The sequence below is a fragment of the Oreochromis niloticus genome, linkage group LG16, assembly GCF_001858045.2.
Source record: "Oreochromis niloticus isolate F11D_XX linkage group LG16, O_niloticus_UMD_NMBU, whole genome shotgun sequence".
NCBI lineage: Eukaryota > Metazoa > Chordata > Actinopteri > Cichliformes > Cichlidae > Oreochromis > Oreochromis niloticus.
This window is the reverse complement of record NC_031987.2, coordinates 28,905,134-28,918,268: the sequence shown is the minus strand read 5'-3', so window position 1 is coordinate 28,918,268 and position 13,135 is coordinate 28,905,134. Positions and strand designations below refer to the sequence as shown.

The 13,135-nt window shown below is 44.9% G+C and overlaps 1 protein-coding gene across 1 annotated transcript; it reads right to left on the bottom strand.

Moving 5' to 3' along the window:
- Positions 1-2,245: 2,245 nt before the first annotated feature.
- On the bottom strand, positions 2,246-3,422 carry LOC100694428 (olfactory receptor 2AT4-like). The gene has a single exon (XM_003449528.3). The coding sequence runs from the start codon at positions 3,247-3,249 to the stop codon at positions 2,302-2,304; it is 948 nt and encodes a 315-aa protein (XP_003449576.2). The 5' UTR covers positions 3,250-3,422; the 3' UTR covers positions 2,246-2,301.
- Positions 3,423-13,135: the final 9,713 nt, after the last annotated feature.

The following is a 13,135-nucleotide window of genomic DNA, read 5'->3' as shown; positions in this document are numbered from 1 at the left end:
CCCGCTGCATCCAAACCGCCACTCCTCAACTCCGCCATGCTGCATAGCTCTCCCAGGGCCGAACTGCTTCTCTGGCAACTTCTGCTCACTAACTGGAACGGCATCACCTTCTTCTACAACGATCAGCTGCCCCACCCCGACGACGTCCTGCTCTTCACAGATGCCGCCCCTTCTGCCGGCTTTGGGGGTTATTACGGCCGAAGACATTCAGGGCCTTGGCGCCCTACGCAGAGGCAGCTCCGACCCCAGGTCCTCCCTTTTGCAGCCACGTCTTTCGATATCTAAACCCCAGCATCGCAGAACTTATCAGCATCTCCCAAGAAGCGATTATAAAATAGCCTTGCAGCAAGCACATTGTCCTCCTATTGGACCGCTCGGAACACGTTCCATTCATCGCATCACAACTCAACCTGCCCTTTCTGTCACTCGACATTGCAACAGTTTCCAGCTTCATATCTCATGCCTTCTGGTTTCTGAGCATCAAACTTCCCTCCATAAAGATATACTTCAGCAGCATCAATTTCTTGCTAAACTGCTCACAGGTCCACCATGCCCAACCATTATGTCACCCCAGATATCACTACTCATCAACAGTCTCCAGCATCAGTCACCTGCCACGACCCTACACTGCTTACCCCTAACTTCAAATCTACAACATCGCTGCATCTCTACCCTCCAGCTGAAGCATAGTGATTACTTCCTGGCGTGCACACTCGAGGCCACGCTCCTACTCGCTTTTTCGGCTTACGCTGTTCCGAATTCACCTCCTCATCCTCGAAGTCCCATCCGACTCTTCACCCGTGCATGCGTGTCATCCACCCAGCCTCCGAAGACTGCTTCATTTTCATCCTCAAACGAAGCAAACCAATCAATCGGGCAGCACCACGCCTACATACTACTTCAAAATAAACTCTCCTTTAAGACCCTTCGAATCACTAACCCTTTACCTCGACCTCAGAAAACCTCAGCATACCTTACCTTCGGATCCTCTGTTCATCACCGAATCTGGCCACGCCCCAATCAGGACATGGCTCCTCTCACACTTTTGCCAAGAGCCCTCGTCTTCCAGGATTCCTCCAAATCACTTCCCTGGCCATCCCTTCCTCACCGCTGTCGCGACTTCTGCCTCCCGCAAAGGAATCCCTGACCACTTAATCAAGCTCCTGGGTCGATGGTCATCACAAGCCTACCTGGTATACATTCACAACATTCTCCAAAACCTCCGTTATGCCCAGTCTTGCTCCTGCAGGGGATGCTGTCTTTGGGGGTTCTGCCCGGCCTGAGAGCCGTCGCCAGTCCCCTTCAAGGCCTTCCCCAAACCGCAGCACTAATCACACTCCCTCATCCCTCATTGCTCATCGTTACCAAGGGAGTGGTCCCTGCTAGTGAAACTTATCATGTTTGAATGGATGACTATATGAATAATAAAACACATTTAATCATGTAAATATAGTTAGACATATTCAATGTTATAAAATTAAGGTTGTGATTGAAGAGAAGCAGGTTAAAAAATGGTTTAGAAGTAAAGATGGTTTGATGTGTTTCATGCATATAGAGTTGTCTGACAGGAAAAGCTACATTTTCACAAGAGGTTGCCACAGCAGTTTGCATGTTTGCTTCCGCAGATTTTTGTCAGACACCATTCCTGATGCACCACCACAGAGATTTGTTTCTCTTTGTGGGAGCTTTCAGGTTCAAACCAGGAAACTTTCACTTAACAGCCAAAAGTATAAACCACTATACTGTGGAGCCACTCTGGACAGATGTCAGACAATAACACCAGGAATGTGTGTACATGGCAACCGTTTTATTGTGAATTCTGTTGCACTGAAATGCAACTGATGTTAGCACAGAAACATAGACAGATAAGACGATATCTGCTTACACTGAATGCATATTGGTTTCCCCACTGTATAACAAATCTAAATAATCCACCAGGTCTTCAGTTACTCTTATACGAGGTGTTTATGATATGCACAAGTATGATGCAGAGGTTAATGGTGAATATGAAAGGGTGTGTCACACATTTGCAGCAGTTTACTACCAAAGAAATTAACTGAGATCATTTCCAGCAGCATGAAGGGAAAAACAAGGCAGGCAATATCTAGTAAATGTAGTATCTACTACACAGTATCTATTAGTACTCTGGTTTATTTCACTTCATATTTTCTTGTACTTCCCCAGATATAATACACTAATATGAAAAATGTTCTCACTGAAAGTTGGAATGATTTGATTATGTAGAAAGAAAGATGTTTTGAATAACTGCACAAAACCGATTAACAACAAAAGTACTTCACCTTAGCAGTAAGTTTTAATACAAGGACTGATGTTGGCCTGAGAAAGCAGCTTATTTAAATGTTTAGAAATTTCCTTCATTTTAAGCCCATAAATGAATGGATTTAGCAGAGGCTGATAGAGCATTATTTGTAATGTCATTATTATGCGTGTGGTTTTTGGAAAATCTGATTTCACACGAGCTATGCTTATATCATACACAAAAAAAGCTGAGTAACTGATTAAAACTAACAGATGAGGTAAACAAGTCTCTGCAGCTTTCTTCCTGATTTCTTTACAACTTCGATGAGAAACTATAAATAGTTTTGTATAAGTGAAAACTATAAAGAGCATAGGAAGTATTGAGAGATCTAGTAAAGCAACCACACCAAAGATGGTAATTAATCTTGATATGTCACACTGAAGAGTGTAAACTGCATTATTACAAAATATTCCTTTTATATTAGAGTGGCACAGTTTAGCTTCAGCACTCGCTATTGTGAATACAGCAACATGACAAGCAGGTACAAGCCAAGCCACAACCAGGAAAATACTCACAGTGGTTTTTGTCATGATAGTTTGATATTCCAGAGGTTTACATATAGCCACATATCTGTCATAGGCCATGGCAGCCAACAGAAGGAACTCTGAACAAACTAGAGTATAAAACATAAAAAACTGAAAGAGACAGGCTGAATATGTTGTGACTTGTTTTTCAGATAAAAAGTCAATCAGGAGTTTTGGGTAAACAGTTGTGCTGTAAAGAACAGAGTTCAGTAGCAAAGCTGCAATGAAAATGTACATAGGCTCATGGAGGTTTTTATGAATCCAGATCAGATACAGTATAATAGAATTAGTGCAGATTATTAGACTATATAATATAAACATGATGAAAAAGAAAACATATCTGTACTTATTAACTTCTGTGTACCAGTCCAGAGTTAGATGGGTAACATTTAACTCTTCATCCATGAATTTTTTCAAAGACAAAACATAAAAAACACCTTGTAAAACCAGTAGAAATCCAAAGCAAAAACAAACAAAAAAACAAATCCAAAACTATACCAGGATTCAACTCTTACTGTGTCTCGTGTTCATAAAAATATCTGAAATCTGTCTCTGAGCACCTTCATCAACCAAACACACACAGTGTATCATGCAAGTCTGTATAAGGTTTTTATCAGGTTGCCTCATCCTCAAGAGAGAAGGAGGTCTGAAATATGATTGTTCAGTCTCTTGTAATTGAGGCTTTAGGAGTGTACAGTTAATCTCTCCTTTCTGTTCAGCGTGAACTGAATTGTTTGTCATATCATATGTTTAATTTAAACACTGAAATTTCAGTAGTTTAGGAAGAATATATTGCTTGAGCCTTTTTTGAGTTTTATAATATGATGTATTCATCCAACACATGCTTCCTGCCTTGTAATAGTGCCACTGCATGTTATAAAATCAGTTTCCTTTTTTCAAATAATTTTCTTTATTTTACTGACTTGGAAAATATATTTTTATTATAAAGGTAAAGTGCAGCACAAGCTTGAATTGGGCTGTTCATAGAATTACAGTGGCTTGCAAAAGTATTCGGCCCCTTGAACCTTTCCACATTGTGTCACATTACAGCCACAAACATGAATCAATTTTATATGAATTCCACGTGAAAGACCAATACAAAGTGGTGTACACTTGAGAAGTGGTACAAAAATCATGCATGATTCCAAACTTTTTTTACAAATAAGTTACAGCTGCCAGTCTTTTAGGGTATGTCTCTACCAGCTTTGCACATCTAGAGACTGAAATCCTTGCCCATTCTTCTTTGCAAAACAGCTCCAGCTCAGTCAGATTAGATGGACAGCATTTGTGAACAGCAGTTTTCAGATCTTGCCACAGATTCTCGATTGGATTTAGATCTGGACTTTGACTGGGCCATTCTAACACATGGATATGTTTTGTTTTAAACCATTCCATTGTTGCCCTGGCTTTATGTTTAGGGTCGTTGTCCTGCTGGAAGGTGAACCTCTGCCCCAGTCTCAAGTCTTTTGCAGACTCCAAGAGGTTTTCTTCCAAGATTGCCCTGTATTTGGCTCCATCCATCTTCCCACCAACTCTGACCAGCTTCCCTGTCCCTGCTGAAGAGAAGCACCCCCAGAGCATGATGCTGCCACCACCATATTTGACAGTGGGGATGGTGTGTTCAGAGTGCAGTGTTAGTTTTCCGCCACACATAGCGTTTTGCATTTTGGCCAAAAAGTTCCATTTTGGTCTCATCTGACCAGAGCACCTTCTTCCACATGTTTGCTGTGTCCCCCACATGGCTTGTGGCAAACTGCAAATGGGACTTCTTATGGTTTTCTGTTAACAATGGCTTTCTTCTTGCCACTCTTCCATAAAGGCCAACTTTGTGCAGTGCACGACTAATAGTTGTCCTATGGACAGATTCCCCCACCAGAGTCACCATGGGCCTCTTGGCTGCATTTCTGATCAGCGCTCTCCTTGTTCGGCCTGTGAGTTTAGGTGGACGGCCTTGTCTTGGTAGGTTTACAGTTGTGCCATACTCCTTCCATTTCTGAATGATGGCTTGAACAGTGCTCTGTGGGATGTTCAAGGCTTGGGAAATCTTTTTGTAGCATAAGCCTGCTTTAAATTTCTCAATAACTTTATCCCTGACCTGTCTGGTGTTCTGGAATTCCAATAAAATTGATTCATGTTTGTGGCTGTAATGTGACAAAATGTGGGAAAGTTTAAGGCGGCCGAATACTTTTGCAAGCCACTGTATTCAAAATATATACCAGCGTGTTGTGAAAGAAGATGTACTTACTGTCACACGGCGGTCCAGAGGCCAACATGAGGGAAAGGACCCAAAAGCAGGCTCAGGAAACTCAGCCAACTGATAGCACCTATTTATTCAGTGAGATGTAGAACTACAGACACCAAACACCCCATAACTCAATATGACTTAACACTACTATTTACAAGACTATATACAGCATAAAGAATATTCTGTGTGGCAGTGGAGTGGCATGGAACAGGCACGAGGAAACTTCTCAGGGAAACACTGATTTATTCATTTTTATTTTTATTCACTTATTCATTTTGATTTTTGGGATGTCTTTGAGTTCAGCCCTCCGTAGGTTGATAATTGCACATTACTCCATATCAGTTCAGATATTGTTCATCGCCTAAGATCATCACACCACCTATCAGATTGTCTTCCCCCAAGGTTGCTTAAAAATACTTTTGATACTATTGGTCCTTTTATCCAGAGATTATTTAACACTTCCCTTGGTACAGGCTGTGTCCCATCACATCTTAAAAAGGCTTAAGTTCAGCCTCTTCTTAAAGAACAAAATCCGGACCCAACTTTTCTGCTTAATTACAGACCAATTTCAAAGCTTCCCTTTCTCACAAAAGTTCTGGAGAAAGTGGTCTTTTTACAGTTGCACGCCAGCCTTGATCTTAAAAAGATCTCTGAAATTTTTTAAGCTGGTTTTAAATCACTACACAGCACTGAGACTACACTTTTGATTAATTGATTGATCATACTTTATTCATCCCGAGGGAAATTGGGTTAAGGCTGCCAGCCGTGCCAGCGCCGTCTTACCCATCCAACCATACATACATTACCAGAGATGGGCAGTAACGCGTTACTTGTAACGCGTTACTGTAATCTGATTACTTTTTTCAAGTAACGAGTAATGTAAGGGATTACTATTGCAAAAACGGTAATTAGATTACCGTTACTTTCCCGTAGGAACGCTGCGTTACTGCGTTACTAAAACCGTGATTTTTTGCGAGAACGTCTCATGACAGTGACATAAGTGAGTGCGACGTTCGTGACAACAGCTGTCTGCAGATCATAATATATCAAGTGCGGGACAGAGTGTAGCATGCAGCGTTTAAAGCGTGGAAGTACTGACCTTATTTTGAGTTTGATTCCATAAAAAGTGACAAAAACATTAGTGTCCATTGTGCGTGGGAAGAAAACTTCTTTTTACAGCGAAAAAACCCCTAAACTTCCAAGCAAACACCGAGTGTACTACGACGTAATGTGAAATTCACAGAGAAACTCGCGGATTCTTCCACTGACCGCTGCGGGTCACCTGCACCAGGGTAAACCTCCGCCTACCCCAGTCCTGCTTTACAGGTGAAAATAGAGCAACAGGACCGCTAGTCTTTGATTTTATTTATTTTCTGCTGTGTTTTACTTGCATCTATTTGAAAGAGTGAGTGTAAACACAAAAAAATATTTTATTTTCTGTGCTGGAATGTGCAGAAAATAGGTTTAAATGTTAAACAAATTTCTTCCAGTCAGAGAATGTTGCATATAATTTAATTTTTGTTTGATGCATAAAGTTAAAAGATTAAAACTAATAAAACAAGTTTTAAAAAGAGACATTTCCATTTGATTACATTTTGTATGATGGATTATGCAGAAAAAGTAGAATTGGGCTGAAAGATCTATCGCTTTATCACCTATTCAGGTTGTAAATCGTGTTTTTAAAAAGTAACTAAGTAACTAAGTAATTAATTACTTTTGAAAATAAGTAATCAGTAAAGTAACGGGATTACTTTTTGGGGGAAGTAATCAGTAATTAGTAACTGATTACTCTTTTCAAGTAACTTGACCAACACTGTACATTACACAAACATCACATGGGGAAGACAGGTCAGAGGGGTATAATATGGAAAAAGCACAACATGAGGAAAGATAAGGAGAAAAAAATAACTCCCACCAGACTGAGCTCCAATAGGGAAATCAGTTTGAGAACAGAGAAAAACACCTCTGCACATAGCACATGAAAAAACTCTTAATACACCAAAGAAACACATGACAAGCAACAGGGGTGGGTAAAGGGTGAGAGACAGCCAATGTAGACAGTACATCCGGGCCTGCAGCCTATGCGCTGGTCTCCTTGATCCACCGTCAGCATCGGAAGGGAATAAGCGTTGAAGGCGTTTGGAGGGGGAGGGGGGATGAGTGTACATCTGCATCTGTATATATGTCTGTGCATGTGTGTGTATGTCCAGAGTTCAGCTGAGACAGTGTCCTTTGCCCTGCCAGGCTAAGTAAACAGTCTTCCAGGCAACCCTGGTGGCCTTGCATAGAATGGGAAGAACAGTCTAAACACAGTTATTATCAGGGTGTTGTTGTTCAGCTCCAGCCTTGAGACCGCAGCTGGTGCCGAAGGGGTATCCGCATGAAGTGATGGTGTTTTTTTACTTTAGTGGGAACAACTCATATGAATTTCAAAGCTGTTCTAACAGTCCAACACTGGTCTTTCAATCTCCCGTTGGAGAGCCGTGAGCTTCTCCATGATTGTTACGTCCCCACATGAAAGCTAGGCGAAGAGAGTGGGGGACAGTAACAGTTGGATCCTTGTTGAAATGAAAAGAACGCCAGGCAGAGGTATTTAACACAAAATAAATCTTTATTATAATCAATTAACTCAATAATCATATAAATAGTAACAACAGAAAGAGACAGCAACGCTGCTATTAACGATAACCAGGCAGGCCAAACAAAGTAATGGAGGCCGCCGTCACCTAAGCAAAACCACTACTCTGTTAAGAGCTACTCACAAAGAGCCACGCACGGTGGGGCTGGTCACACACACACACAGCAGGCCTTTTCCACACCTAGGCTGGAAACACACACTGACCAGCACAGAGGAAAACCACCAGAAACCTCTCCCACTGCTCCTACCACTCCACACCGTAGGCAGGACAATCACACACATAACACGCAACGCGGAGACGCCAGAGAAAGCCACCCTCCCACATTCAGTCCATCCCCAGCTTATATAACCTCAGAGAGGTGATTGCTGACTGGGCCCAGGTGGTAAATGAAGCCAATGAGCAGCAGCTGTGTCCTGGGGAGAGAGAAGAAGCGAGAGAGAGACAGAAGGGTGGAGCAAGAGAGGAAGAGGCGGAGAAAAACACCATGCCCACACAAGGGCAGTATCAGGAGGCCCAGCTAGGGCCGTTACACCCCCTCCCATAAATACAAACCAGTGGTTTGTCACAGAATGTCCTACCCAACTTTTAAACATATCACCTACCATGCACCATAATAACGGTTAGGCATACCCTGCCAAATCTGCCAAGACCTTTTTGATGGGTTGAAAACACTGCACGGGGTTGGCTCAAGTCCCTCAACATAGTGTCCCAAGTGACAGCCAGACGTTTTTTGAGCCATCACATATGGAGAATTCAGCGAATAGCTAGAAGGCCTTTCCGAAACACTTTTCAGACACTTCTTCGCTAGGTCATGGTGACAGGTATGCTGGTTAGCCAGAGGTGCAGGTTTGAATGTTTGTGTCGTACACAAGGTGTCACACTGCAGGTCATCTGGACCTGAAAGATTGTCAATAGGTGGCCTCTCATACTTAGGTGAACCCTGACATTGGCCAAATGGCACCAATGAGCATTTATGCTCCAATTGTGGTCTAGGACTGGCAACTTTGTCTGTCTGCGAACCACGGTTCACCGTTTTGACAGCAGATCGTTTTTGCTTTGATTTGGATTTCAGACAGCGAGCAATCAGGTGGCCAGGTTTGTGGCAGAAAAAACAGAGCTTTGTTTTGGCTCTTGCCACCATGCCTGTATTAACATTGTTAGCTGGCACAATCCTAGCCCTCGAGACTGACCGTGTCTGTTTGTAGGCCCCACAATAAGCTATTAAATGGCCAGACTTAAAACAGAAAAAACACTTACGGTCTGACCTGGGACGAGGCACAGGCACCTCCCCCCTTGTGCCTTACTCACCACTAGCACCGCTAGCCCTCGCTAGTGTGTCGCGTCGCTCTTGCTTAATGATATTGGCTTCACGGACAAGTGCGAACTCGTCAGCCAGTGTCGCAGCCTGCTGCAAAGTGGAGACTTTCTGTTCATTCAGATACACTGCCATCCGCTCGGAGATGCAGTTTTTAAATTCCTCAATGAGAATTAACTCCCGTACCGAAACTACATCTGCAGCTTTATAGGCCAAACACCATCGGTCAAAGAGGACACTCTTTTCCCTTACGAAATCCAGGAAGGATTGACCCTGCACCTTTTTCAACCCCCGAAATCGCCGCCTATAAGCCTCGGGGACTGGTTCGTAGGCTAACAGGATAGCACTTTTTAGTTTGTCGTAATCCAAACTGCATTCAGCGGACAATGAGGAGCAAACCTCCTGTGCCTTGCCCACCAGCTTGCACTGCAGCAGGATGGCCCACGCATCCCGCGGCCAACGCAAGGCTGTTGCTATCCGCTCAAATGATTCAAAGTAAACCTCCACCTCAGTGTCACGAAACACAGGGACCAGACGATTATTCCTGCCTACATCAAACTGTGCCTCGGTCTGTGACAGCGAGGCCGCCACAGGAGGGGAGGAGGCCTGCTGGAGTTCCAGCTGTCGCAGCTTGACCTTCGTCTCCGCCTCCACCTTCTTCAACTCAATCTCCGTGGCCCTAGCCAGTTCCGCGTCCAAACGCCTAAGCTCTATTTTCCTTTTCAGCTGGAACTCTCTCTCACGCTCCTCCTTTTCCAGCTGGAGACGAGCCAGACGGACTTTGAGCCTAGCATCCTGCTTAGAACCCTCTGATGACTGGGTGGAGAGCGGATCAAAACGGGGCAGCGTCATTGGCCCGCCCTCGGGCAGCCCCTGGCCCACAGGTGTAGACACTGATGGTTCTACGACCTGGCTTGGAACATGAGGCGCTGCACTTGGTCCAGCCGGACCGGGTGTGCTCGGGGGTTCTTGCATTACAACCACCCCCTTCTCCAACAGCCCAGACACCAGAGCGGCCTTCAGCTCCGCTTTGCGTAGACCAGTGGAGACACTGATCCCATAATATGTTGCCACCTCCTGCAGATCCCTCTTCCTACAAACGTCCAGCAGGGCAAGCGACGGCTTTGCCATAAACCCAGAAATATCAAAAGTGGCCATGAAAACTCAAATCAGCCCGAAACACATAAATTAACCACCCAAGGGCCAAACAACACCTTCGCTACACAACCAAAAAAAACAGGCAAACAAAACGTGTTGTGTCAAGTCAACCATTAACTAAAATACTACCAACCCTCTCCCCAGTCCTGCCTACTCAGAATCTAGCCTCACCCAGCTTCTGGAGCGTACCAGGCTCGAGGCCACTTTAAAGGCAAATCATCAAGTGCCGAAGGCACCGAAAAGCCTACCCCCAACAGAGAATTAATCCCCACCCGGGTTTGCTCCGAAAATAACAAAGGCAAAACAAAAAATGAGTGTCCGAAGGAAGAGCAAACACTCAGCTAGACACTCCCCTGTTCTAGCCAGGGAGAGCAGCAGCTAGTCAAATGACCCTCACACAACACACAAACACCTGTTCACAATCGTAATTAGCTCAACTCCTTTCATTCCGATCCCGGACGAGCCCCCACCTTGTTACGTCCCCACATGAAAGCTAGGCGAAGAGAGTGGGGGACAGTAACAGTTGGATCCGGGTTGAAATGAAAAGAACGCCAGGCAGAGGTATTTAACACAAAATAAATCTTTATTATAATCAATTAACTCAATAATCATATAAATAGTAACAACAGAAAGAGACAGCACCGCCGCTTTAATGAGAACTCAGACAGATCAACACAAGGAGAATAGTGACCACTTCAACAAAGAAAACAACTATAAGGCTTCAACAGAAAAAGACAGCAACGCTGCTATTAACGATAACCAGGCAGGCCAAACAAAGTAATGGAGGCCGCCGTCACCTAAGCAAAACCACTACTCTGTTAAGAGCTACTCACAAAGAGCCACGCACGGTGGGGCTGGTCACACACACACACACACACACACACACACACACACACACACACACACACACACACAGCAGGCCTTTTCCACACCTAGGCTGGAAACACACACTGACCAGCACAGAGGAAAACCACCAGAAACCTCTCCCACTGCTCATACAACTCCACACCGTAGGCAGGACAATCACACACATAACACGCAACGCGGAGACACCAGAGAAAGCCACCCTCCCACATTCAGTCCATCCCCAGCTTATATAACCTCAGAGAGGTGATTGCTGACTGGGCCCAGGTGGTAAATGAGGCCAATGAGCAGCAGCTGTGTCCTGGGGAGAGAGAAGAAGCGAGAGAGAGACAGAAGGGTGGGGCAAGAGAGGAGGAGGTGGAGAAAAACACCACGCCCACACAAGGGCAGTATCAGGAGGCCCAGCTAGGGCCATTACAATGATGTTATCAAACTTACACTCCGTGATGTTGTCATTCTTGTGCTCATAGAGCCGATTCTGAGAACTCACGACCGCAGTGAGCTTCTCCAAGATGTGATCCAATTTGCGCTCAGAGGTGTTATTCCGAGCGAACCCCTCCAGATGTAGTCCAGTTTGCACTCAGAGGTCTTGTTCAGCCGTAAGCTTCTCCAAGATCTTATCCGTGCTGCACTCAATGAGCCCATTTTGAGAAACTCACGCTTCGTCCCATCGTTTCAATCCCAGCAGGCAAGCTTGTGGGGGTTTGAACAGCTGGTTCCGCTTTCTTAATTGTTCGATAAGCCAGGGCCAAGCCAGCTCCGATCAGCAAGAACCCTGTTATCATGGTTCCGAATAGGTAGATATCTTCAGCACTCAGGCTCACCCAAGCCCAGACTTCTCATTGAGAAAAGGGTGTCAATTGTATTCAGGGACCAGTTGATCAAATCCATAATTCCTCTTTTAGGTTTTAGAGAACAGACTGTGAGAGAGTGTTCCAGGGAAAAGTAATACAAAAAACACGAGACTAGACAAGGACACAAGAGGCTAAGCAGGGAAGCTAAGGGAGAGGAGGAGGAGGAGAAAAGTGCGACCGCCTTCATCAAGAGCAAGAACAGAAAAAAGGTTTTAATGACATTTTCTTAAATATTCTCTTAAATTCTAGCAACCCTTCTGCTCTCTTGTTGTCGGACCTAACAGCAGCCTTTGACATGATCAACCATGATATCCAACTATCACGACTGGAATCATATTGTGGCGTGTTGGGGGAGCAGCAGTTCTCTCCCATCATGCCTTGGGACATGTGCTGCTGTTTAGATGTTCTTGTTTTATTGTTTATGGTTACGTTACTTTTAACTGTTATCTTGAATGTTGTGTTTATACTGCGGTTCAAAGTCACTGACAGTTATTGTTTTAGAGAATGAGTGCAGTACATTAAGTGAGTTCTGTTATGCTGTTATTGACCCACGAAGCACAGTGTAGCACCAGAAAGTGTTTAATAAAGAGCTCCCCCTACCAGCTTGGGGTTGAACAGCAAGCTCCAACTTTCTGTAGAGCTTCTTTGCTAAGATTCCTCTGCATGCCACATTGGTGTCAGAAGTGGGATTCCAAGAGCATGGCCACTATTCTGAAAGAGGAAGAGGAACTGAGGAAGACTGAGGAGCTTATATTCCGCCTGGAAGCGGTGAATGGAGCACGACCGAAGAAGCGAGGAGACCCCCGAGCAGCAGCAAGTCAGCCAGGGGAAGATCTGCTGGGCTTACCAGATGGAGCCTCACACCCCCGCCCACTGGGAAGCTGTCGGAGCCACCAAGGCATGCTGCAGGCTCCAAGACCACAAGCAGCCAGCTAGCCTCCACTCATGGTGATGCCTGGGAGCGGCACACCCTCATTGCTGGCAGCTGAGGGGGACAATGCCAACTGCCTCCTGGACCAAGTGCAGCCGGCGCTGACATCAGGGGCTTCTGTCTGGGGGAGCATGAAGCTGCCACACTATAATGGGGAGGAACCTCCAGAGACCTACCTCATCCAGGTACAGCTGGCTGCTCAACTAAACGGATGGTCAACAGAGGAGACAGCTGTCCAAGTCGCTCTCGCCTTGGAAGTCAGGGCCCTGCAGATCCTCACAGATC

Bases quoted from the DNA above. Each gene is read 5' to 3' on its own strand.
- LOC100694428 (XM_003449528.3), bottom strand. From the start codon at position 3,249: ATGGATGAAGAGTTAAATGTTACCCATCTAACTCTGGACTGGTACACA.